The sequence below is a fragment of the Nyctereutes procyonoides genome, unplaced genomic scaffold (assembly GCF_905146905.1).
Source record: "Nyctereutes procyonoides isolate TBG_1078 unplaced genomic scaffold, NYPRO_anot_genome, whole genome shotgun sequence".
Taxonomy (NCBI): Eukaryota; Metazoa; Chordata; class Mammalia; order Carnivora; family Canidae; genus Nyctereutes; species Nyctereutes procyonoides.
Window position 1 is genome coordinate 14000246 of NW_026575137.1, and position 26759 is coordinate 14027004.

The window sequence follows — 26759 nt, forward strand, 5'->3', positions numbered from 1 at the left end:
AGGTTGAAACAGTACTTATTGGATAGTAGGTGTATCATTTTAATTTTTCATTTTCTTTGATAGTAATTCGGTAGGTAGGCCCTTTGAAATGCAGTTTTCTTTAAAAATATGTAATTCTAACTAATATCTCGTTTCCAAAATAATTATTTTGTTCACTTGGAACTGACTTTAGAGCAAATTCTTTGACATTGTCAGTTTGATAGGGACATAATACGTTTTTGATACCATTTGGAATGGTTTAATACTTTTTAAAGAAATGAGTCATTAGTTTATAAGTTCATTAAATGAAAGTATTTGTTTTGGAAATTAGTTACTGAAAAATCTTAAACATCTTTCACTGTAGAACTTATCAGTTAATATAAATCCTAGAGATAGGAAAGTCAGTGCTTTATGAACCAAAGGAATAAAAAATAATAAAAGTAAGTATTAGGCTTAATCTACTTCTGTATGTTGTTGGAAAACAGTAACTCTATTTTGCATCCCTGTGTTTTACTTGTTTCCTGTTTGAGATGTTTATCTTTTACCTTATTGGAAATAATTGGAGCAGAAATAATAAGTTTAGTGTTTTATATAAAGTTTGATGTTATATTGATTCTTCCTATTAAAGCAAATATACTCTTCTGGAATTTCAGGGAATGCTTATAAAATTTCTTTAGTGTGATCTCGTTTTAAGTACAAACATATGAAGAGTAATTTATGTCATGTACCACATTTCTGGGGATGAAAAACCTCAGCCCTACAATTTTCACAGAAGAAAGGGAAAAGATGTAATATTTTAGGACACGTTTGGATATTCTTTTTGTGTGTGCATAGTGTAAGTTGAAGGCAAAATACATTTTTATGATTGTTTTTGTTGTAATTAATGCTCTTTTAGCCATAACATTATATTAATGGTAATTTATTAAAGTTAATTTTTACAATGTGCACAATTCAGGCGGTTTATATTAATAGCAAGTGTGTGCATATTAGCAGACAATAAAACACATAATGTGAAACTTAAAGTTAGTAAGAAGCAATGATTTTTTAGGGATGTGAAAGAATTACTATATATTTAAATCTTTTAATTTGGGCTTAATGTTAAGTTGAGTAAAAGAAAACAATGTTTGGAAAGTGGAAAAAGACACTGGAACATATTTAGTGTGCAGCTGTTGTAGAGCAAATTGAAACTGACGTATTTCATCCTGTGCTTATTAAAACTTTGTGAACATTTGGATCTTTTCTTTTTGTTTCAGATATTTGGTTTCCAGGCAGGATTAACATCTTTGGATTGTAGGGGATTTTACTGCTTACCTGTACCAATCATTCCCTCTTTCAGCACTGCTCTTTATGGTAAACTTCTGAAACTACCCACATGCTGGTAAGGATTATGTTAAAATGTGGTTTATGGTAATTTTCATTTATCATGAAGGGGAAAAATCTCAATTGCGTCTGTCTTATGCACGTGTGTCACTTTTATACAGAACCTTAGAAGAATATCTGAATATGCACTGACTTTTACTGAGACACTAACCTTTCTTTAATGCTTGATGTATACTAGGTCCTAGAATCTTTTGTGGTAGTGTTAAGTGTTGTTGGGTATTAACTATTAATCCATGTTGGAACTACAGTAAATTGGTGCTGCTTCATACTATACTAGGAACTGCAAAGGCAAATATCTTATTTTTTCCTTTTTGAGAGACAGGATGCAAAGATTTTAAAAAGTTGCAAATTAATATCAAGGCCTAAGTATTTATCACCCAAATAACAATTTCATGTGTATTCCTGACCACTAAGAAAAGCATACCCATGACATAGATTTAGAGTATTTGATAATGTCTGTAGTTGCTGCATTTTGTAAGAAACTGATTTTAGCCTCCTTATTTTCATTTGGCTTTGGGTTACTTTATTTAGAGATCCTATTTCCTTAGATTGAAAGAGGGTTATAGAAAGAAAGCCAATAGTTTACCAGTCATAACTTTTCATTGTTTTTTTCTTTGTAGTTGAAAGCATTTTTTAATGTTAAAAACAAAACTGAAGATGTGAAATAAAGTTTAAACACATGAAATTATATTCTAGTGAGATATTTCTACATTTTAAAATTAGGTCATTTTTACTATTTAGAATATGTGTTTGCTTTCCCAACCTGATTTAATAAGCTTATTTTTACAGGATGTATTTTCTGTTAGTTATTTATGAAAAGCAACAGAAGTTCTAGAAAATATTCTTTAAAGTACTTCATTTGTTAAAAAATATATTTCTATAACAGTATATAACTCTTAAAATGAAATTTGTAAATTAAATGCTCACATCTTCAAAAAGTTTGTCTTTTGATCCAGAAAATTAAAAAAATATAAAAGTTGTAGTTAGTAAGTCTTGAAATCAGTTCTTGTATAAAATGAAACCATTATTAAAAAATCATTGTTAATTTCTCTTGGTAAGTTTGATTTTGTCCTTAGTTATCCATATTCCACACATGTCATTTATTATGTTTTATAGAGATTCACTTTTTAACTTTGTATTTGTATATACACAGCATGTTGCATTTGAGCCAAGTTTTATATTCTGATCTGTTAAGAAATACCATGGGATATGTCCCAGTAGTATATCAGTATCAACTTTAATGAATGTGTGTGAGCACTGTTATCTCAGTTATGTGCTGATTTATTTATCATTCATAACATTGAGATTTTTAGAAAAACAGTGCAATTTACTATAGAAAATACTTAGCTTTTTTAAAAAATAAGAAGCCAAAATTTTCAAAATGAATTATAACTTTTATATGAAAAAAATTGAATATTTAAATAGTCAAGGCTTAGTTTAAGGATGTATAGGGCTTACTCTACATATTGCCAAGTGCGATTTAACTGCATGGGCAGCCCGGGTGACTCAGCGCCGCCTTCACCCCAGGGCATGATCCTGGAGGCCCGGGATCGAGTTCCACATCAGGCTCCCTGCTTGGAGCCTGGTTCTCCCTCTGCCTGTGTCTCTGCCTCTCTCTCTGTCTCATGAATAAATGAATAAAATCTTAAAAAAAAAAAGTCTGCTAACATATGAAAGTAAATATTCCCTTTAAATACTAAAAACATGAGATCACACAAAGCTTGTATTCGGATGTGACTTGCTTTTTTGTATTTAAGACCACTTCTGTATTATTTGAGTGATATTTTTCTATGCTTTATGTGAGTATATTGCTTTTTAATAATTTCTTTACATTATTTTCCTTAATAGACTCTAAACTATAATTTGTTCTTAGCAACTCTAAATTGAAAGTAATACATATAAGACTTACTAAATTGAGATGTATCTTACTTAAATGAAATGAATAAGATACCAGATAAAATTCATTTTATAAAGGGCTTATTCAAACAAAATCATATGAGAACTGAGAATTTTATTTAATTCATGTAGTGAGCGAAGATTATTTTAGTAAGGCACCCTAGTTGTGTCACTAAATGTCAGCTCTGTTCCCAGTATGGTATATCCCTTCCTCAAATCATACAAGCTGTTTCATTTGGATTTTTAAAAATCACATTCCAGTTTCTTAAAGCACATGTATGATGCTATTTATATCTATATCTGTATTTTTTCAATAATGAGAAGAACATATTTACTATAGATCGTAGCTTTTGAAACATATACCACATTGAAAAATCTTTTAGTTGGTATATTTGAGTTAGCAATGGAAATCTGTATTTTATGTAAAATAGTAAAATATTTAATACTTGCTTAAAAATGTCTAAATTGATACTAATTATATATATGAAATTTCAAACTAACATTTTAATCAGGTTTGCTAATTTAAAAAATATGTGGCTTAAGTAACATTGAAAAAAATTTATTTTTCTCACATTTGAATGTTCATGTTAATCTATTTTAGCTTCAGTGAGCAAGCTAACACTAAACTCCAGTTTCTTGGGATTTATTTTTTTCAAAATATTTTGGTCATATTTTATTTTTCAATCAGTATTACATACTTTACAAACAAAAAATATAAACATTTCAATAAATTTTTTCTTCATTGCTTTACATCAGATTAACTTAATTCATTTAGTGTCTTGGAACAGGACTGAAATATGTAGGTTATAGTGGGAAAGACACAATGACAATAATATTTAATGACATAGATCTTGAGTAATTCAAATTTTAATTTTCCTCTCTTTTTAGTAAGGGGATGTTTAAAAATGGGCAATGAAGTGTTGGTTAAAGGGCAATAAAGTATAACTTTGTTATCACTAGTAGAAATAAACCTTGGTCTTCTGTAGATATTTTTAAAATTTCTACAGTGGTAGTGCTTTTAGGCTTCTAGATACATTTTTGGAGTTAACATTTTTTTTTCAGGATAGAGAAACTATAATAAATATGCCCACTCTATTTCTAAACTTTTTAATTGAAATATTACTGTTTTATAGAAAAATGTATGTATTATGGTATTTCATAAGTGTATTGGCCCTTTGGCAACCTGCAGAAAGATTAAGAAACAGAATTATATTAGCATCTCAGAAGCCTCTCTTACTTATCCTCCTGCAAGGTTAACTATTATCCTCATTTCTATTAATAATGATTAGTTTTGTCTGTCCTTGGACTTAAATAGAGTCATCCAACATATTCTCCTTTTTGGCTGACTTCTGTCACTCAAAATAATGTTTGTGACATTCATTCATAAGGTAGAATGTAGTTTTTAGATTGTTTGCTTTTGTCACTATACCTCAAATCATACAAGTTTATGTATTGTATTACATAAACATTGACCATTTGTACATCCTTGATCTGCAATTTTAATTGAAAAATAAGTACCTAAAGTATGTGTTAATTTATTTTTTATTTCTTTGCCGCTTTTCCTTAAGAAGCTTCAATTCTATTAGGGGAGACTAGATATCATTCATAAATATTTTTGATTTCCTGTGTTTTGACAGGCAATGTGCTACATATTGGTATTGGGGAAAGAATACAGTAGAATGCAGTGAGGGTAAGAGATATCCCCTGAGCATGAAAACTTAATCTAGTGGGAGAGGACATAGGCATATAAGAAAACAGTTGTCTTTAAATGGCAAAATTGAGGCTTAAATAAAATGTTTATAGAAAGTAGAAAATTTCCCTTAAACATCATGGTTGGCTTCTGAGAAGTGACAGTACAAGTGGGTTTTACTGCTTGAATTGGGTAGATACCAGACATGAGCAGGTTGGTTGGGGTGTGAAAGCTTCTAGGGGGTGATATTGTCTCAACAAAGTCAAGGTTGCTCTCTTGGATCTGTGAATGGATACTGTGGGAGAGGAATTTGGAAGGCTACTAGGCTACTTTTGGGCCTAGACTTGTATATGATTAAGAATGTCTGAGCTCTTTAATATGAACACTTAAAAAAAAGTTAAACCAGTTAATCAAATGTTTATTAACTCAGTTTCTTCCTCATCAGGCTTGTAAAACTGCAATTATAGTCTCAAATTCAGTTTCTTCATAACTGAAGGTTCAAAAATGTAATCTCATTTATATGGAGAAAAATGCAGTATACTTTGGAAGTTCAGAGAAAAATTACTTTGGCTCAGAAAGTCATGAAGAACATGAACATGGTAACTTGTAAGCAGGTTGTTAAAGAATGCATAGGATTTGAAGGAAAATACTCTTTAATGCGGTACATAAAGCTTAGGTACATAAGCTTCACAAACTTTTCATAATAATCCTATGAGCTAAGATGATATTCTCTTATAAAACTATAAAACTCTGGGAGGTTATTTAAATTATCCAAAGTCACACAGTGGATGGGCAAGGATTTTCATAGAAAGTTATCTGATTCCAAAGTCTTCAATCCCTTTCTTACCTGAAGGACTGAAGATGTACATTATCTTCTGTTAATCATCTTCAAAGGCTCAGTGTGCTTTTTGCCTTGTAGTAAAAGTGGATTTCCATGTATTTAGAGGGTAGTTGAGATAGTACAGCTAATAAATTTGAACTCTCCTAGTATACATTCAACAGAATATGGATACTGTGATGATCTCATAGAATTGTAGATAACAGGGTTGGGTGGAATCGTAGGCATTTTCTCACTTTCTAAGTCTATGACATGGCTTTGATTTATAGTTGTCTATCCATGGGTTGAATATTTTATTCAGAGGGACTTCACTACTTTGTCAGGTAGCCAGATTCCTTGTTGGGCAGCTCTAGAGTTCTTTCTTTTATTGAAAAGAAAGTCTGCTTTCATGTTTTTTCTCTTCCTTAATTATTGCTTATATATGTCATGAGTCATTTTTATAGTCATAGGAATGTGGGAAAACACATTTATTTATAAGATTGAGGGATCCCTCTAAGTACCCATTCCTTATTTAGTACAGTAGCAGACGAGTTGGTTTCGATTAATGAAGTTATTGAGCAGTTCATTTGTTTGAGGAAGATGTTTGTGGAATCCGTGTTTGAGTTTAGTGTTAATAAGGAAAGAGGATTTGGTGATAGTAGGCTCATGATAATTGACATGGTGTCTAAAGAAGAAGTGAGCAGATACTGATTCTTTTGCTTCCTTGAAATGGAAACTGAAGCAGCCATCTCTTGTGCTAGCTCAGGATAACACTAGAGTAAACACTTTTAACTTTAATGGAAACTAGGCTCTTCAAGCCTAAAAACAAAATGCCAATAATATTTATCAGCAAACATAGAGAATAAATAACCTACCCCATAGGACTCTCAAAATGATGTGTCTTCAACTGCCCCATCTTTTATAATATCTCAGTTTGAGAACATAGAGTTGGGTATTTTTAATGACCCTGTAGATAGAGCTTTTTATTTTCCTTTTTTCCAGAACTATGATTATTTTCATGTGTCTGCTTTTGTGATAAACATTTTCTTTAACAGAATGTCTTAAAACTGGTAAGACTTGACTGGGAGACTAATTCTCCACTTGAGTGGCAGCAGGCTGATTGTCAGCTTTGGTTTGTGCATTTGCAATGTGCTTTCATGGAATGTTTTGAACTGAAAAGAAACGCTTTCATCATATATTATTTTCTCATTTCAAAGATGAAAAAGCTGAGTCCCAGAGAGTTCAGATTACTTAACCTAAGAGTACACTGTTAATATCAATGCCTCAATTTGATCATCATTTTCTTTTTTTTTCTTCATTTTTTTGATTCAAGGCTCTTTCAGCTGTACCATATTGCTTAAAAATTATTGTTTAAATTTTTCATGGTAAAAGATGTAAAACATCATTTTAACCATTTTTGAGCATATAATTCAGTGGCATTAAGTATATTCAAATTTTTGTGCTACTATCACCATTGTTCATCTCTATAGATTTTATATTCTGTACCCATTAAAACAGTAACTACCCATTACTCCTTACTTTCAGCCTCTGATAATTGTCTGTATAAATGTGACTATTCTGGGTTACTCATGTAAGGTAAACCATTCAATATTTATCCTTTTGTGACTGGCTTATTTCACTTAATATAAAGTTTTTTTTTTAAATATAAAGTTTTTAAGATTCATCCATGCCGTAGCATGTGTCAGAATTTTTTCTTCCCTCACTTGGTCCTTCCTTAAATCCCTCCTTCTCTCCTCCTCTCCCTTTATTTCCTTCTAAATTCATTCCATTTGAAGGTTGAAAAATTCCATTGTATGTATGTGCTTTGTTTATTCGTTCAACCATCAGTGGACATTTGGATTGTTTCCACCTTTTTTAGCTATTGAAAATAGTGCTTTGAACACGGGTGTACAAATATTTGAGTATACCTGTTTTCAGTTCTTTTGGGTATATACCTAGAGGCTGAATTGCTCGATCATATAGTAATTCTGTGTTTAATTTTATGAGAAACTGTCATTCTGTTTTTCACAGTGGCTGTACCATTTTACATTCCCACCAACAATGCACAAGGATTCCAATTTCTCTGCATCTTTATCAATGCTTGTTATTGTAGGTTTTTTTTGATAATAGTCATCCTAAAGAATATGAAATGTTATTTCATGGAAGTTTTGATTTGCATTTCTCTGACAAGTGATGTTAAGCATCTTATATCAATTGCTTATTGATAATTTGTATATCTTCTTTAGGGAAATATATATTCAAGTTCCTTGCTCATATTTAAATTGGATTGTTTTTGTTGAATTGTAAGTGTTCCTTATGAAATCTGCATACTAAAATTTTATTATATGTATGGTTTGCCAGTCTTCCCCTCCAATTCTGTGGGAAAACATTGTTTTTTAATGTGGAAATTCTGTTTTAATCTAACCCCCAAAACAGAAGCTTAGTTTACATATCTTTTGCTTTTTATTTTAAAATGTATTATTTACATTTGACAGTTTTTCCTAAAAATTGGTACAGCTTGAGCAAGTAAAAAGTGATTAAGTGCATATTTGGAATAGTTATACTTACTTTGGGGAGGAAGAGAAAAGTGATAAATTTGTTAGAATTCTTGGAGTATTTTTCAAATTTATATTCAAGTAGCTTTTGCTCTTAACATTTATAGGGATAGCTAACTTAAATTGTTTTCTACAGGAAGATTTTATAACTTTTGACAGTAAAGGGAGATCTTTTCTTGATTATCTTCTCTTAAAAAAACATGTTTGAAAGATACTTAACTGTTAAGTTCTTAAAAACTTAGATACAGTGCTTGACAGTCTATACGTTACAGAAAAATTTAATACTAAATACAATGAAAATTAAAGTAAATAAAGATTAAAGATTAAATTAAATGAGTTTTCATTTGGTTATTTTATTTATTCCGGGTAGGCTTTAGGAGGATGTAGGCCTTAGAACCAGGAGGAAAATTGAGATCTTCATACTTATTTTATTTTTTTTTTTTAAATTTTTTTTAACTTTTATTTATTTATGATAGTCACAGAGAGAGAGAGAGAGAGAGAGAGAGAGAGAGAGAGAGGGGCAGAGACACAGGCAGAGGGAGAAGCAGGCTCCATGCACCGGGAGCCCGACGTGGGATTCGATCCCGGGTCTCCAGGATCGTGCCCTGGGCCAAAGGCAGGCGCCAAACCGCTGCGCCACCCAGGGATCCCCTTCATACTTATTTTAAAATTTTTTTGTAAACACCTCATTGTTCTCATACATCTGGGCTGACATTTATGAGTATGTGTGTGTGTATATATGTTCTGTGTGTATATGTATGTATGTATGTGTGTATTTTTTCAGATTCACATATATACTGGCTTCATCACCTTTTTTATTAACAGTAGTGCCTGTTAATTATTGAAAAACAAGATTTTTTTTTAAAGTTATTTAAGGGAATCCAAAAATTTTGTGAGCATTATTCATTAAAAAGATACTATCACAGCGTAGTGTTCACTGTTACTTGGTTTGAAATTTAAGAGAATGCTGAAATACAGCTCTTTGAGGTATTACTAAGTGGTAAATTAATTCAGCTAAAGCACTTAATGTTCTGATTATGAGATTATTTCCCTAATGATAGATGTTAACATTAATTTTAACAGTCTGGTGAAAGAGAATGTATTTTAACAAATCCAAGCTGATAAAATACTGTTCTGTGTATGGTCACATAGTTAGACATTTCAGAGTAGACTGAGATTTATATGAATCCAGCATTGTTTGGTTTTTATCTTTGTCAGATCCTCTTGAAAGGGACATATGTTGCTGGTGCAGGTTTCTACTTTAAATGCAGATGAGTCAGAGTTTGATTCATTCATCAAAGTAAGATCGAAACTCATCAAAATATGTGATTGTGGAAATTGTGTCTCTACACAATGGTTCTACAGTTCTTAAGGATATATAGATCTTTTAAAGATGCTCAGGGGAGTTGAGAATGAGAAATACAACAATCTTCATTTGTCTTTGGCTCAATTCTTATATCTATTTCACACCTAAAGTTGAATTTCTTTTATTTTTTTATTTATTTTTTTATTTATGATAGTCACAGAGAGAGAGAGAGAGAGGCAGAGACACAGGCAGAGGGAGAAGCAGGCTCCATGCACCGGGAGCCCGACGTGGGACTCGATCCCGGGTCCCCAGGATTGCGCCCTGGGCCAAAGGCAGGCGCCAAACCGCTGCGCCACCCAGGGATCCCAGTTGAATTTCTTTTAAAAATGCTCTATTTTGCGGGGATCCCTGGGTGGCTCAGCGGTTTGGCGCCTGCCTTTGGCCCAGGGCGTGATCCTGGAGTTACGGGATCGAGTCCTGTATCGGGCTCCCGGCATGGAGCCTGCTTCTCCCTCTGCCTGTGTCTCTGCCTCTCTTTCTCTCTCTCTGTGTCTATCATAAATAAATAAGTAAATAAATCTTTAAAAAAAAAGATAAAAATGCTCTATTTTGTTGTTTTAAAGTTTTACATTGGACACTTAAGAATCTATTATCTTTTGAGATCCTAAGGGTGGGATGTTAAGTCCAAATTTTACTGCCTTAAGAGAAACAAAATACACATTGTTTATTTTTATCTTATTAGTCTGCAGAGAGATGGGTAAGCATGATCACAATGAAAATGCCCTATCCTGGTAAATTTTTCCATTATATCATATGGTAAATTTGATTTGGGAAGTATATAGTGCAAACTGTTCTCATACCAGGTTTCTCTTTTGATTTCGATAACTTGTTGAAATAGCCTCTTTCCCCCCATCCCCTGCCTTTGTATTGCAATAAACTCCTATGTAGCAGATTAGCTCAGTTTCTGTCAAATTTCTGAAAGCAAGTGGTTAGGTCTTACTAGTTCTATCTACTAAAGTGTAAAAGTTTTATTTGAGCTGTAGTCTCAGGTCAGGCATACAGTAATGTAGACCACATTACTAGATGGCTCTGTGCATGATATAACTTAGTCTACTATCTTACAGGATTCTGTGTTGTGTCACTTGGCATACGCTTGCATGGTCTTGTTAACATAACCATCTTTCCACTACTAAGCATTTCATTGCATGTTTCTTAGAATGTTTTGTTCATACTTTCTGTTTTCGTCTTTTACTAACTTTTTTGTGATTAATGCTTCTTTTGTATCCTTATCTGGATGATTAAAACGGGGAAGGATGACCAGAATAGACAGGGTACATATTTTCTTCAGTTTTGTGAACAACATTCTCCAGTTTCAATTTTTGTTTTTGAAACTCTACTGAGTTTTTCCACTGTTTGCCTTTCTGCACATTTGATATTGTTCTTTGTTCATACATTCAGATCAATTTCAGAGATATGTGATGAATGCCCACTATGTGCCAGATACTCTGAATGGCTGTGGCTAGAGATGTGCCAGTAAACAAAATAGGCAAGATACTTGCCCTGATGGAGTTAGTTAAGGGAATTTTAAGATGAGACAAACTGGTTTAAGAGGCAGTATAGTGGGACGTCTGGGTAGTTCAGTGGTTGAGCATCGGCCTTTGGCTCAGGGCATGATCCTGGGTTCCAAGATCGAGTCCTGCATCGAGCTCTTTGCGGGGAGCCTGCTTCTCCCTCTGCTTGTGTCTCTGCCCCTCTCTCTCTCTCTCTGTGTCTCTCATGAATAAATAAATAAATAAATCTTTTTAAAAAAGGCAGTATAGATCGTCTTTTACAATCTAATTATATAAAATTGTCCTTTTTGCTATCTTCAGCCTTGGAAGGAGATAATTTCATAGATTTTTTTTTTAAAATCTTATTTCAGTGTATTTAACATACAGTGTTATGTTAGTTTCAGGCATATACATAGTTTTTGATTGCATAATACTTTTGAATTAGTCTATATTTTTATATTTAATTTTGTCAATGATTCATATTTGAACTGAAAACCATTTAGTGGTGGAGAACCAATAATAAGAGCTGAAATACAAGTTCCTCCAGATAAATGAAAATTCATTGGGTAAATCAATGTATCATTTTTATTTTCCAGCTTTTTGCAAACGTTCTGCAGTTGTTTTGATGATTTTGTACTGTGTACTTGATAAAAGCTTCAGCTTTCCTAAAATTTTTTTTTTTTAAGTAATCTTCACATGTATTACAATCTCTGGTATTTATGGATGTTAAGTTAACATATATTAGAGCCTTTGAAATCTATTTATAAATACACATATTTTAAATTTGTATCCTTGCATTATATTAATATCCATTTTTATACATTACAATATATAATGTGAATAAAATACATAATGTGAAGTATGTAAGTTCTTTGTAATTAAGTTTTTTATTATAAGGTTTTATTTATTTATTTACGATTTATTTATTTATTTAATTATTTATGAGAGACACACAGAGAGAGAGGCAGAGACACAGGCAGAGGGAGAAGCAGGCTCCATGCAGGGAGCCCGAAGTGGGATTCGATCCCTGGACTCCAGGATCACGCCCTGGGCCGAAGGCAGGCACCAAACTGCTGAGCCACCCAGGGATCCCCAGGTTTTTAATATGTACAGTTGTTGGAAAATAGATCCTCTTTGATTATAAATTACTGAGATTAATTTTGAAGGGCAATAGAATGTATCATTACTTTGTAATCACGTCTCATTCTGATAATTTTTATGTTAATTGAGAAATAGTCATATCTAATTTGCATATAATTTATATATTAAAAACTTAAAATTGTTTTTCAACCTATGTAAGCAAGTAGTATGTGTGAAATTTATGGGGAATTGTTAATACCAAATTAGTATTAATAATAATAGCATATATGTGCCAGTATTAATGCTGAGTCTTATAGCATTATCTCGTTTAATATTTATAACACCATTATGAGTTACTAATTTACTAATTTATGCATATCTTTGTCTTAACTTACGAATGCTTATACATACAGTAAATAGTGAAGTTGGAATTCACTTTTAGATCTGAGTCAAGCCCCAAGATTAGCAGTCCCTACTACCATTGATGAAGGATTGTATGGCGAATTTGCACTAAGTTTGCATCCTAAAGCATCTTTCCATAGGAATAGCTTTGCTAACATATATATATTTTTAAAAGATTTTATTTGTTTTTTCATTAGAGGCACACAGAGAGACAGACAGAGACACAAGCAGAGGGAGAAGCAGGCTCCATGCAGGGAGCTCAGTGCAGGACTTGATCCTGGGATCCCGGGATCACGCCCTGAGCCAAAGGCTCAGCTCAACCACTGAGCCACCCAAGCGTCCTGCTAACTTATATATATATTTTTAATAAACTGCTTTACTGAGATATACTTTACATAGCATAAAATTCACCCATTTCAGGTATGTAATCATTGATTTCTAGCACTTTAACTGAGTTATGCAACTGTTAATATAAATCAGTTTTAGAACATTTTAGAACATTAGATTCTAATGTCTGAAAAGAAAAGCTAAAGGTGCCATTATTGAATATCATCAATTTTAATTTATCCTAATAAATGCAAATATTCAGATATGAGTGCTCTTAGAGTTTCTACTTCTAAAGTTTTTTAAAAAAATTTTATTTATTTGCAAAAGAGAGAGTCTGAGGCAGGGGTGGGGTGGGGAGAGGCGAGGCCAGGTGGAAAGGGACAGAGGGAGAGATTAGAAGCAGATTCCCTGCTGAGCAGGGAGTGTGATTGGCACTCCATCCCAGGATCCTGGGAGCGTGACCTGAGCCAAAGGTAGATGTTCAGCCGACTGAGCAACCCAGGCACCCTAGATATTAGTGTTTAGTCTCATGATCTTTTTTTTGGGGATGAATAATATTTGAAGGTGAATACTTAATTTTTCATACTTAATGTATTTTCAAAATATTCTTATTTTTATAGAATCCCTGTGAGTAATGAAAAAATTTAGAGAAGTATTTAGTTAGAGGTCTGGCTACACCTGAAACATACATAACTTATAGCAGGCTTTCCTAGTACTTTAGAGTTGTGTAGAAGGTTGTTTGTAAAGTTCTCTGTAATGGATTATTATATGAATTGTACCCATGTTTTTCATTGATATAGTTCTTGTTTTAAAACTAGAGTATACTTTTTAATATAGCAAAATTCAACAATTTTATGTATATAGTCCAATGATTTTTGACAGATACATACAATCAGGTAGCTACCAAATTTCTTTCTTGTCCCTTTGCAGTTAGTCCCTTTCTCTCTCTAGAGTGCATCAATTCTTTGTTGAGGGTGTTTGGCTCATAATAAGGGGTAATGCTGTCTGTCTCCTTTGGGCACATGACTGATTAGCTTGTTAGCTGGCAAACACAGATTATTTTTCTATTCTCTGTATTTTCTTTATTTTGATTAATTTGTTCACAGCCTTGTATTTGTATCGAGATGAAAATTTGATCTAAATTGCATTTGCAGTCTCAAATACAAGTTTGTTCATATCAGAAGGAGTAGTTTTATTATATAAATCCATATATATTTGTTTTGGGGTGTTGGGAAATAGGGACTAGAAATGAATCTAGACTTATGATTATGAATGTTTTTCCTCAGATGTGCCATTGATTATTCTGTGAATTTGTCTTGATTGAATGATTTTTTAAATAATACATTTTAAGATAAAAAAAACCTCTTAGGTAATCTTTATATGAGTAATAATCCAGAATCTGAAATTTAATAAATAACGTGATTTGTTCTGAACATGTTTTAATCAGATGTTGTTTGCCTCTTTCTTAGTACTAACTTTTAAGTCTCTGCCTGTGCTGTTTTGGGATTTAGTTTGGTTAATTTCAACACTTTGTAACATTTTAGCTACAATGTTCAATTATGAAATTATGAATCTTTTCACTGTATTACTAATGATTTTATATGCTAATAAAGTACATTTACTTACTTAGAATGTTAATGCATTGTTTGAAAAAATTCCCTTGAAAGAACAATTTTTATATGTTAACTCCTCCCAATTTTTATTTTTCTGTCATGTTTTGGTTCTGATTTTCTAATGTGTTTAAATAAATGACCAGTTGAGAAATACCTGCTTTTAGAGAAAGAGTGTGTGAATATGAAATTAAAAAGACATGAGAAACACTACTATAGGTAAATAACATCTTTCTTTTTTTATTTATTTTTATTTATTTTTTAATTTTTTTTTTAGCATCTTTATATCAGTTTCCTCTGTGATTTTTTTTTTAAATAAGTGCATGAAGAGCTTGCAACACATGTTAACAACTAGAGTGTTGGTCCAATGAGAATAGAAGGTTTATTTATTTATTTATTTATTTATTTATTTATTTATTATTATTTTTAATTTTCCTCTTGGAAAACTTGATACTTTCCATATGCAGTTTTGTGATCAGTTGGGTGTGAAGTTGTATAGGCAAATATGGTTATCTCTGTTGTTAAAAGTTTTAAACTTAGTAAAATAGTTTGTTTAGTGGTACACAAATGAACATTTAAAGTTCATTCTTAGATTATTGACTTTAAATTTGATTTTTGGATATTAGAGGTTATTATTATAAGATGTACATTTCTTTTTATAAGAAGAATTATGCTGCTAGCTTTTCCCTAGTATTTGGTTTTGTCTATGTACAACAGCAGGAGAATATTATCTTGTTGACAGCATTTTATTCTAGTGACAGTATCTTTGAAATATGTCTGTATTTCATTATTTTTGGGAACTGAAAAGAGTATATTCAAAAGAATTCTATGTTATTAGTATATTAAAAGGGAAGTGTTTGGGTTAGAAATTGCTCAATTTAGCTTCAGATTTGCCTCTAAATTTCTTAACTGTGTTTGAGTAAATCTCTTTTTTAACATTAATTTGAAATTTAAGAACAAATAAAAATTGGAGGTCCTTATAGTGCATAATTAGTGGCAGAAGGTAATCTCTAAGAACAGCATCACAATGCTCTTTATAAGCATTTGTACTTCACTAATTCCACTATATTCAGGGATTTATTTGACTCTCACCATAAGCAAGTCACTTGTTTTTTATTTTATGGATGTGGAAATGAAGGATTAGGGAAGGTGAGCTGGTGGATTTAGAGAAATAAGTCACTGGTTCTAGATCTCTTTTAATTAGTTAGTGATGGAGCCATCAGTAGTTACCAACTATTAGCAAGTTCTTGGTAATAACTTTGTATTCTTTATTATGATATTGCCAGTTTCCTAGATGAATCTGTTAATACTTAGCTTTTTTCAAGTTTCATCTAATTAATGACTCATTTATTTATTCTGAAAATAATATTTTGGCACCTATCATGTGAAAACTTGTGCTGTAGGCCCTGGAGTCCCATGATGAGTAAGATGAAGTCTTGGCTTTTTCTTTTTTGATTAAATATTTCAAGAGGTGTTTTTTGTTTTTTGTTTTTTGTATGTTTCAAGTTTTAAAAAAAAACTTCTTGTTAATATATAGGGTAATACTGGTTTCAGGACTAGAATTTAGTGATTCAATCACTTACATACGACACCCATCACCCATTTAGCCCATTCCCTCACCCAACTTCCCTCTAGTAACCCAGAGTTTGTTCTCTATGGTTGAGTATCTTTTATTGTTTGCTTCCCTCTCTCATTTTTCCTTTCTCTGTATTCATCAGTTTTGTTTCTTAAATTCCACATATTAGTGAAATCATATGGTATTTGTCTTTTTCTGACTATTTCACTTAGCATAATACTCTGTAGCTGCATCCACTTTGTTGCAAATGGCAAGATTTCATTCTTGTTGATGGCTGAGTAATATTCCAACGTGTGAGTTGGAATATTACTATATTCCAATATAGTAATATTTTATATTACTATATATACACATATATATGTATATATATACACACATTCACAATGGAATATTATATAATTATTAATTTATATATATACACCCCCAGTCTTTATCCATTCATCAGTCGATGGACATTTGGGCTCTTTCCATAGTTTAGCTATTGTGGACATTGCTGCTATAAACATTGGAGTGCATGTGCCCCTTCGAATCACTATGTTTGTATCCTTTGGGTAAATTTTTTGAGGAAGCTTCATACTGTTTTCCAGAGTGGCCGCACCAGTTTGCATTTTCACTAGTAGTGTAAGAGGGTTCCCCTATCTCCATATCTTGGCCAACATCTGTTTCCTGTGTTGTTAATTTTAGCCATTCTGACAGGTGTGAGGTGGTATCTCATTGTAGTTTTTATTTGTATTTCCCTGATACCAGGTGATGCTAAGCATCTTTTCATGTGTCTTAATCACTAGCTAACGCTTATATCTATAGCCAGGTTTGTTCGATTGCCTTGTTTTTGGGAGATAATTCTAATAATGTGCTTCTCCAGCCTAAAATACTTTGCTTCTCATAGCTTTTACAGTAAAGATTAAAATATTTAAAACATTCAGCGATGCCCTCCATGATCTGGCTCTTTCTTGGCTGTCTGTGTTCCTCTGAATATTTTCCTTCTTAGCCCTCTCCCACCTTTTGACTTTTTCAGTTTCTTTTTTCAGCCAGATCTTTCACCATATTGTTTCACTAGTCAATAGCCTAAACAACTTTAACTGACCCCGTATTGACACTTTATCTCACTAGATCACATGCCCCTTAATATATTCCTTCATGGCATATTGTTTCTGTTTTTCATTGCACGTCTCATGGAAGTGATTTTTCACTGGTTTGTGTGATTATTTAATAGCGTTCCTTTCTTTTTACTTAAACTCCGTAAGGACTATATTTTTTTATGGAGGACATTTATCTTTAAAACCTTGAATCTGTTGTAGGCAGAAATATCATTGACATGCAGCTGGTAATTTCTTCAGTGATTTCATTATTTATTTGGTTGTCTGATTGATGAAATTTTAGATTGTATGTGTTTTTCACAACCAACTCTGTCTCCTATTTACTGACATAATACGTGTAAAATGTACTCTTAGCCAAAGGGAAAAACCAGTGACTTGAATTACTGAATGTGAACTAAAATTTTAGTGATTTGTCTAATCAGAATTCTCAATCAGAATTCCCACTTGTATTTGAATGTTATTACATATATAAAATATATTCTCTGACCATACTACTCTCTTTTTTCCTGAGTAGTTAGACATTTTTACTTAAGTAGATGAATTATTTATATTCAATAACTTGTGTAGGAGATGATAAGAATATTAAGGGATAACATTTTGCACCTTTTGTATTTTGTTTGCTACCATCCATAATTGTACAATTTTGGACATTGTATATTATAATAATCAGAAATTGATTATATTTTAATGACAATTTTACTTTTTCTCTTATCTAATATTTAAATTGAAATAATATTTCAGAAATTTGAAAAATGGTGAACTTTTCATATCTAAATATAACAAGATCTAATTTGCATTTTATAGTTATTTGCAAATACTACAGTTGTGATTAAAAAATATAACGCTGATGAGGATGTTGTGAAAGGGGTATTCTGATACACTGCTGATGAATGTGAAACTGGATTCAAACTATTATGAGGTGTACATTAAAAATATCACTGTAGAAGTGTGTGTACTAATGCAGGAAAAGCTTGATCTCTGAGAATGTTTAGTTCTAAAATGCAGACTATCGACCCATACACATGCACAAACACATCCATTTAAATTTTAAGTGAATATGAATGCATAAAATCAGTAGAGGTCTATAGTTGTGTATGCTAACTTGTAATAAATAGTTATGAATCAGGTGGAGTAGGATTATTTGTTATTTAATTAAAACCATTTTTTTCTTTTCGTAGAGTATTGATGTGTAAGGTAAATAGTCATTGTATACAGAACTAAATACAAATTTCTTAGCTTTTTAAACTGCTTTATTTCTAAGTTGAGTTAGTGAAGCTTTGTACTCATTTTGTTTTGGAAAAAATGATCTAATCTTATTTTACTGTACAGGATATGAATAATAACAAAAATACATTTTTGGAACCAGTTTGTAAGTTCAAACTTTGCATTTGGGGACTTTATATAAATCTTCAGATCCAGCTGTTGCTGAGGATATTCTTTCAATTGCTCTGAGGTGTGTTGATTTTTAAGAGAATGGATGGCTGTTCCTCAAGTGTATGTATGGCAAAAATTTTGCCTATGCACATGAGAACGGATTGTTTAAGTTAATTCCTTTGCATTGAATAGTGAAAATTATTTCCATATTCTTTATTTAAAATTTTAAAGGAAGAAATTTCTTTAAAGAAATGCCAGGCTGATCCAGAAATTTCATCAGCTCTGTATTGTAATTTGTCAGTAGATGGTATAAGCAGTCTTTTAAAAAGTATTCATTAATTAGAGTATATTCATTTTCAGTTTTTGCTACTACACAATCAAGACCTACGTGTTTCTGTTTCCTTAAATTTATCCTGGAGTTTGTCCAAGTTGAGTTTTAATGAGTTGTTTATTCCACTAGTTACATTCGGATTTATTTTTCCCTAGAGAGTAATGTTTGAATTGATAGTTTCTAAACCCATTTTGTAAAGTGAACATATATGTTCAGACTAGGACTTCTCCAATATGTGAAGTAGGCATTTGTTAAATAATTTTATTTTCACCAACTTAAGTGTTAAAAAGTGGGTTTAGTGATTTCTTAAAAAAAAAAAAATTCCAGAAGTTGTTATTTTTCATATAAACTTGATTGAATTGTTTTTTTCTAAAAGAAATTAAATATGGTGGCATAAACTGCAAGGAAAATTTTATTTTATTATACAAATTGACTACATATTAATGAGACTCCAAAATAGCATAAGTAAAGTTATAAAAACTATTGTTAAGAAATTTTTGAAGCAAATAAGGTATATTATGGTTAGATGAATTGGGTGTAATGAATGGATACATGGGTATTTATTTTTTTATATTTGCTAACCTATTAGAAATAGTTCAAAATTGATCAAAACAAAAGTGAATGAAACCTCTTCTTTGATACTATTATGTTAACAGATACATTGTATAGCCTACCATCTTTTGCCAAATTATTTTTAAATATTTTATTTTAGTTCAAATGCTATTGGAGTACTAACAGAAGCATAATAAAATATACTTTTATTTGTGGTCTGCTATAGCCGGAAAGTAAAACCACAAAAACTTGTCTACGTGTATGATATGATTTGTTTTTTTTTTAATTCTGGCTTTTGTACAAAGTAATTTATTTTCTTTGATATTAAATTAACTCTGAAGGAGGGAATTGCCCCCTACCCTTGGGCAATATTAAATGTAGAATCAATTAATCTTTTTGAATTTGCATATGTTTAAGTTTTTTTATTCAAGTCTATGTTACCGATTTGGGAACCATTTTATGTAACATATGATGGCTTGAAAGTTAGAGTACCATATACAGTAGCTTAATTTGTTATGAAACAGTAAAGGCTCACTTGTAAAAAAAAGAACAAAAACCACCTTTAATTTTGCCTTATAAATAATTATTGCTATAGTTATAAGAACACGGCTCTTGCTACATACACCATAGGACTTTCTGTAGAGTGTCTAACTGAAGATAGAGTAGCTAGTTTATTTATTTAAAAGTTCTTATTTATCTGAGAGAGAGCGGGGGGGGGGGGGAATGTGAGCAGAGGGAGAGGGAGAAACACATTTCCTGCCAAGCAGGGAGCCCAAAAAAGGACCTTAGGGTCCCAGGACCCTAAGATTATGACATGAGCTAAAGGCAGATGCTTAACCGACTGAGCCACCAAATACCCCTGCAGTAGCTAGTTTGTTTGTTTATAAGATTTTATTTATTTATTCATGAGAGAGAGAGAGGCAGAGACATGGACAGAGGGAGAAGCAGGTTCCTTGCACGGAGCCCGATTCAGGACTCAATCCCCAGACCCTAGGATCACCACCTGAGCCAAAGGCAGACGCTCAACCACTGAGCCACCCAGGATCCCTGGAGTAGGTAGTTTAAGTGTACATTTGCAGGGGGGTGGGGGTGACTGGGTGACGGGCACTGAGGGGGGCACTTGATGGGCTGAGCACTGGGTGTTATGCTATATGTTGGCAAATTGAACTCCAATAAAAAATGTACATTTTTATATTGTAGGTATTTGATATGTTTTTTTTTTTTTTTACTCTCATTACTAGTAAATTTTTTTGGTTAGGAATTTTGAGAACATAGTATAGAGAGAAGTACCTCTCCATTTTAAGTGATTATTTTTATTTCAATAAATAACAAAATGATTGCAATGCTAGGAAAGCAAAAGGAACAACAGTGATATAAATTTGTAAATTGGGTCCTTTTTGTTTTTCCTTCTATCCCTTTTAATGTCTACTATTTTACCTGTTTGGTTTATAGACTCTTTTATTCAAGAGTCTGTTTCTTGGTCTGTTCATTTCAGTCCTTTGGCTTTATGGCAGAATGTGACCAGGATTATGACTTGAAGGGTAAATCTAGGTAGAGCCATACATTGCTATTACATTTTGAAAATTGTATGGACAAGGTAATATGTGTCTTATTAATGTGCAACTATATGTTTAAATTGCCTAACATGCTAATTAAGAAACTTGGATGGTTTTCATTTTGTTGTCTTGATATTTTTGAGTGAGAGAAAGCAATATTTACTTAGACTACTGTTCCTAGAAACAGAGTTCTGATTACTTGAGGGAGATTTTTTTTGTTTCAATGAGATAAAACCCACGTGATATGACATTCACCATTTTAAATTATACAGTTCTTTGGTTTTTAGTATTTTCACACCATTTTACAGTCATTGTCACTATCTGATTCCAGAACTTTTCAGAATTCCATAAAAGAGACCCTGTCTCCATGATTTTGGGCATTTCATATGAATAGAATCATATGTGGTATTTTCTGCCTGGCTTTTCTCATTTAGCATGCTTTCAGGGTTCATCCATGTTGTATTTATTGCTACGCCATTCCTTATATTGGCCAAATAATAATTTTTTGTATGGGTATATATCAGATTTTGTTTACCTGTGTCTCAGTTTGATTGTTGGATTGGGTTGTTCCACATTTGAGCTTTTGAGAATAATGCTGCTATGAACATGCATGTATGAGTTTTTATATGAACATGATTTCAATTCTCTTGGGTATATATGTAGCAATAGAACTTCTGGGTCATATAGTAACTCTATATTTACTTTGTTGATGAACTGCCAGATTGTTTTGCACAGTGGTTTTTGTGTTGTACATTCCTATGTCCATTGTGTTTTGGTTATAATTCTTCTCCATTCTTGCCAACACTTGTTATTTTCTCTTTTCTTTTTTCTTTTTTCCTTTTATTATAGCCATCCTAGTGGGTGTGAAGTGGCAGCTTTGATAATTGTTTCCCAAATGATGTTGAATGTCTTTTAATGTGCATATTGGCTATTTGTGTATCTTCCTTGGAGAAATGCCTGTTCGTGTTCTAGTTCATTTTTTTTTCTAGTTCATTTTTGAATTGAGCTATCTTTATGTTGAGTTGTGAGAATTCCCCCCACCCCCCCTTTTTTTTAAAGATTTTATTTAATATGGAGAGAACATGAGTGAAGGGAGGAGCAGAGGGAGAGGAAGAGAAAGAAGAGAAGCAGACTCCCCACTGAGCAGGGATTCTGACACAGGGCTCAATCCCAGTCTCAATCTCTAGGATCATGACCTGAGCTGAAGGCAGACATTTAACCAAATGAGCCACCCAGGTGCCCTGAATTGTGGGAGTTCTTTATATATTCTGGACATTAGACTCTTTACATATGTGATTTACAAATATTTTCTTCTAGTTTATTATCTTTTCACTTTACGGATAATAGCCTTTGATACACAAAATTTTTAAAATTTTTACGAAATCCAATTTATCTTATCCTTTTGGTACAATATTTATGAAACTTTTTAATCTAAGATCATGAAGATATATAGCTATGTTTCTTATTAAGAGTTTGTAGTTTTAGTTTTTTGATCAATTTTGAGTTAATTTTAATGTATAGTGTACGGCAGGGGTCCGTCCAACTTCATATATGAATATCCAGTTGTTTCAAGAGATTATTCATTCCCTAGTGACAGATGATGATTATAATTACTGAAATGAGCTTTGAGTAATGTGTAGAATTATCAAATCATGATGTTTGTTATACACCTGAAACTAATGTAAATTGTATGTCAACTATACTTAAAAGAGTATTCATTCTGCACTTATTTGTCTTGACACCCTTATCACAGATATGTTAGACATAGATAAGGGGTTTTATTTCTGGACTGTAAGTTCTAGGTCACTGATTTATATGTCTATCCTTATTGCCAGTATGACACTGTTTTGTACTAAGTTTTGAAATTGGGAAGTGTAATCAACTTTGCTCTTTTTCAAGATTGTTTTGACTATTCAGTGTTCTTTGAAAGTCAATATGAATTTTAGGATTAGTTTATCCATTTATTCAAAATAGACACCTGGGACGCCTGGGTGGCTTAGCAGTTTAGCACCTGCTTTTGGCTCAGGTCGTGATCCTGGAGTCCTGGGATCGAGTTCCATATCAGGCTCCCTGCATGGAGCCTGCTTCTCCCGCTGCCTATGTCTCTGCCTCTCTCTCTGTGTATCTCATGAATAAATAAATAAAATCTTAAAAAAAAAAAAAAGACCCCCCCCCCAAAAAAAACAAAACAAAACAAAACAAAACAAAAACAAACCAAAATAGAACTCTGGAATTTTGATAGGGATTGAATTGAATCTATAAATCAGTTTGGGAGTACTGTTGCTATTTTAGTAATATTAAATTTTTCAATCCATAAACATGGGATATCTTACCATTTATTTAGATCCCTTCTTTAATTTCTGCTTTGTTGTTTTCAGTGCAAAGGTCTTGTACTTCTTTGTTAAGTTATTCCTAAGTATTTTATTTTTTTGTTGCTATTATAAATGGAATTGTTTTCTGTATTTCTTTTTCAGGTTGTCATTGTAAGTGTAAATAACTAATTTTTGTGTAATTACCTCATATCTTAGAACTTAGTTGAATTTATTGGTTTTAACCAGGTGTGTGTATGTATGTGTGTATGTGTGTGTATGTGTATGATTTCTTTATGATTTCCAAAAAAGATGTCATCAGTAAGTTGTGGTAGTTTTACTTCTTCCTTACACTTTTCTTTTTTTTAGATTTTATGTATTTATTTGAGAGGGAGAGAGCCTGAGAGAGTGTACAACTGGGGAGGGAAGAGCAGAGGGAAAGGGAGAAGGAGACTCCCCACTGAGTAGGGAGCCTGATGTGGGGCTGCATCCCAGGACCCCAGGATCATGATCTGAGCTGAAGGCAGATACTTAACCGACTGAGCCACCCTGGCAAACCCCTCTTCCTTTATACTTTGAATGCCTTTTTACTAATATTTCTTGCCTGATTTCTTGGCTGGAACCTATACTACAGTGTTGAATAAAATGGCAAAAACAGATTGTTTCCTGCTTCCTGATCTTTGAGAGAAAGCTTTCAGTCTTTCATTACTTACGTAAGATGTTAATTGTATGTTTTTCATAGATGTCCTGTATCATATTGAGGAGTTTGTCTTCATTCTTAGTCTGTTGAGTGTTTAAATCATGCAAGACTATTGCATATTTGTCAAATGCTTTTTCTGTGTCAGTTGAGATGTATGTTTTTTCCTCCTTTTGCAAATATGGCGTATTGCATTGATTGATTTTGTTTTTATGTTGAGCAACTTTTTCATTTCTGGAAAAAATACTAGTTGTCACATTGCATAATGTTTTAATTTCTTCTGATATGTTAGTATTTACTGAGGATTTTTCTGTTTGTGCTCACAAGGGATATTGGTGTATTATTTTCTTGTCTTAAGTCTACCTTCGTTATCAGGGTAATACTGACCTTACAGAAGAAATTGGGAAGGTTCCCTCCTCTGCTGTTTTTTCATGAGTTTTTTTTTTTTTTTTTCTTCATGAGTTTGAAAAGTACTACTACTTTGTTCTTTAAAAGTTTGGTAGAATTCATCAGTAAAGCCTTCTGGTCCTGGAATTTATTTTCTTGAGACTTCTTAATTTTTCAAGGATAGTTTTGCTGGAATTATAATTGATTGACAGTTCTTTTTGTACTGTGAATGTCTCATACTCTGCCATGTGACCTCTGTGATTTCTGATTGGGAATGTCTTCAAATGTCAACCAGGCAGTTGACAATTCTGCCTTCTTTTCTTGCGCAGACTCTGAAAGTCACTGGGAGAGGAGAGCTCAAGGCCTTTCTCTGGTCTTTGTTCTGCATTTGCACAGCCCTGAGTGTGTGCATGGCCTTCTGTATTCCCAGAAAGACAATAGATTTATTTTTTTGCCCCTTATCCATTGTCCCAAGAAGCAAAGATTAATGCAGTGTTTTGCTTGTGTTTTCTACATATGCTCCTGGGTAGTTTTGTTTTGTTTTTGTTTTTTAGTACTGGGAGAGTTCTGAATGAAAAGAGATAAAGTAAGCTTATTGAATTGATTCTTTAGGTAGCCACCAGACAGTTCAAAGCAAAAACCACAATTCCTTGTGAATAAGGTCTGTTTTTTCTTCTTTATCACTTGCTTATACTGGGAATTTGGGCTTTTTAAATAAATGCCACTGCTAGACTGAGGGGTAGGGGATTCAACATGGGTAAGTAAAAAACCACAAAACTCACTGATCTTACTGAGATTGAGCTTCAGTGTTTTTTTTTTTTTTTTTTTTAAAGAAGTGTTCTCTGTTTGCTGCAGACTTTTGGTTCGTTTCCAGAGTTCTGAAAAAAGTTAGCTCTTAAGAGTTTTTGCCAGATTTTTATGGCTTTTATGGAGAGATAGACTAGTATACCTTACTCTGCTATTTTTGCTGATGCCATTCCTCTTTAGGGAGGTTTTTTTTTTTTTTTTAAGATTTATTTTTATTTATTCATGAGAGAGAGAGAGAGAGAGGGAGAGAGACAGGCAGAGGGAGAAGCAGGCTCCATGCAGGGAGCCTGATGCCATTACATGGGACCATATTATAATGCAATTGTATATCTTTTTACCTACCCATATTTCATGATATCTTTTCAACAATGAGATTGTCTCAGGTTTCAGCTATTTTAAAACTTTATGGCAAATATGTTAAAAGTTTATTACAAATAGTGTAAGTATTATTGCAGATTCATGAAAATTCCTTTCAGATAGAGTCCTAGAGGATGAGTTTAGAAGCTGAGAGAGATTTTGGTTATCTCACAGGTTAAAAGAGTCCTATGTTTTTAATTTGAATTTCCTCTTTTTGCTGGTGAGGCTTAGAATTTTTTCATGTTTATTTGGTCATGTCTGTTTTTATATTCTGTAAGATTCCTGTTAATGTTTTTGGACCATTTTTGAATTGGGATTTCTTTTTTTTCTTTAAAGAGTTAATAAAACTTTTTTCTAATGGAATGATTCATATACTTCAGGGTTCAGCTTAAACACCTACATTTTTCCTTTAGCCTTCTCTTAGGTGTATCTCATAGGAATGTCTGCATAGCATTGTTTTAGCATTTATTATGTTAAATTGTAGTTATTGGTTTAATTGTCCTACAAGTGGACTCTGAATTCTTTGGATGTATTGACAGTTTCCATCTCTTCAGATTTTAGCAAGGAATCTTGTGTCTATTAAAACTTAAATGTAATTGATTTACAGAGTAGATTAGGAAGGGATTATTATACTTGGTTTGTTGTTGTTTATACTTGTTTTTTTAAGGAGGAAAGTAAACCTTAGTAAAGCTAATGTAATTCTTTTTTCTAAAAGCATAATTAAGTGATTTAGCCACAATTGAACCATAGATTTTTAAAATTTCATGTCCTGGGGATGCCTAGGTGGCTCAGTGGTTGAGTGTCTGCCTTCGGTTCTGGCTCAAGGTGTGATCCCAGTATCTGGGATCAAGTCCCACATCAGGCTCCCTGTGGGGAGCCTGCTTCTTTCTCTGCCTGTGTCTCTGCCTCTCTCTCTGTTGCTCATGAATAAATAAATAAAATCTTTTAAAAAAATTTCATGTCCTGCATCTAGTACCTTATGTGAAAACTTTTGAAAGTAGAGTGAAAAATTAGAGATTTAAAAATAAAAATAAATTCAGGACATTGAAAACTATGGAATCAGGCTTAGATGAAATCTTAAGATCAATGGCTATATAAAGCCTATTCAGATATTTCTTATGTGT

At 32.5% G+C, this 26759-nt stretch overlaps 1 protein-coding gene across 10 annotated transcripts in view; it reads left to right on the forward strand.

The window, feature by feature from the left end:
* The window catches only part of VPS13B (vacuolar protein sorting 13 homolog B), a 748802-nt gene that overhangs the window by 105050 nt on the left and 616993 nt on the right, over positions 1 to 26759 (forward strand). For all 10 annotated transcript variants that reach the window (XM_055303543.1, XM_055303538.1, XM_055303542.1 and 7 more), the window contains one exon: positions 1233 to 1357. In XM_055303543.1, coding sequence (XP_055159518.1) covers positions 1233 to 1357 — 125 coding nt within the window. The remainder of the gene's footprint in view (positions 1 to 1232; positions 1358 to 26759) is intronic.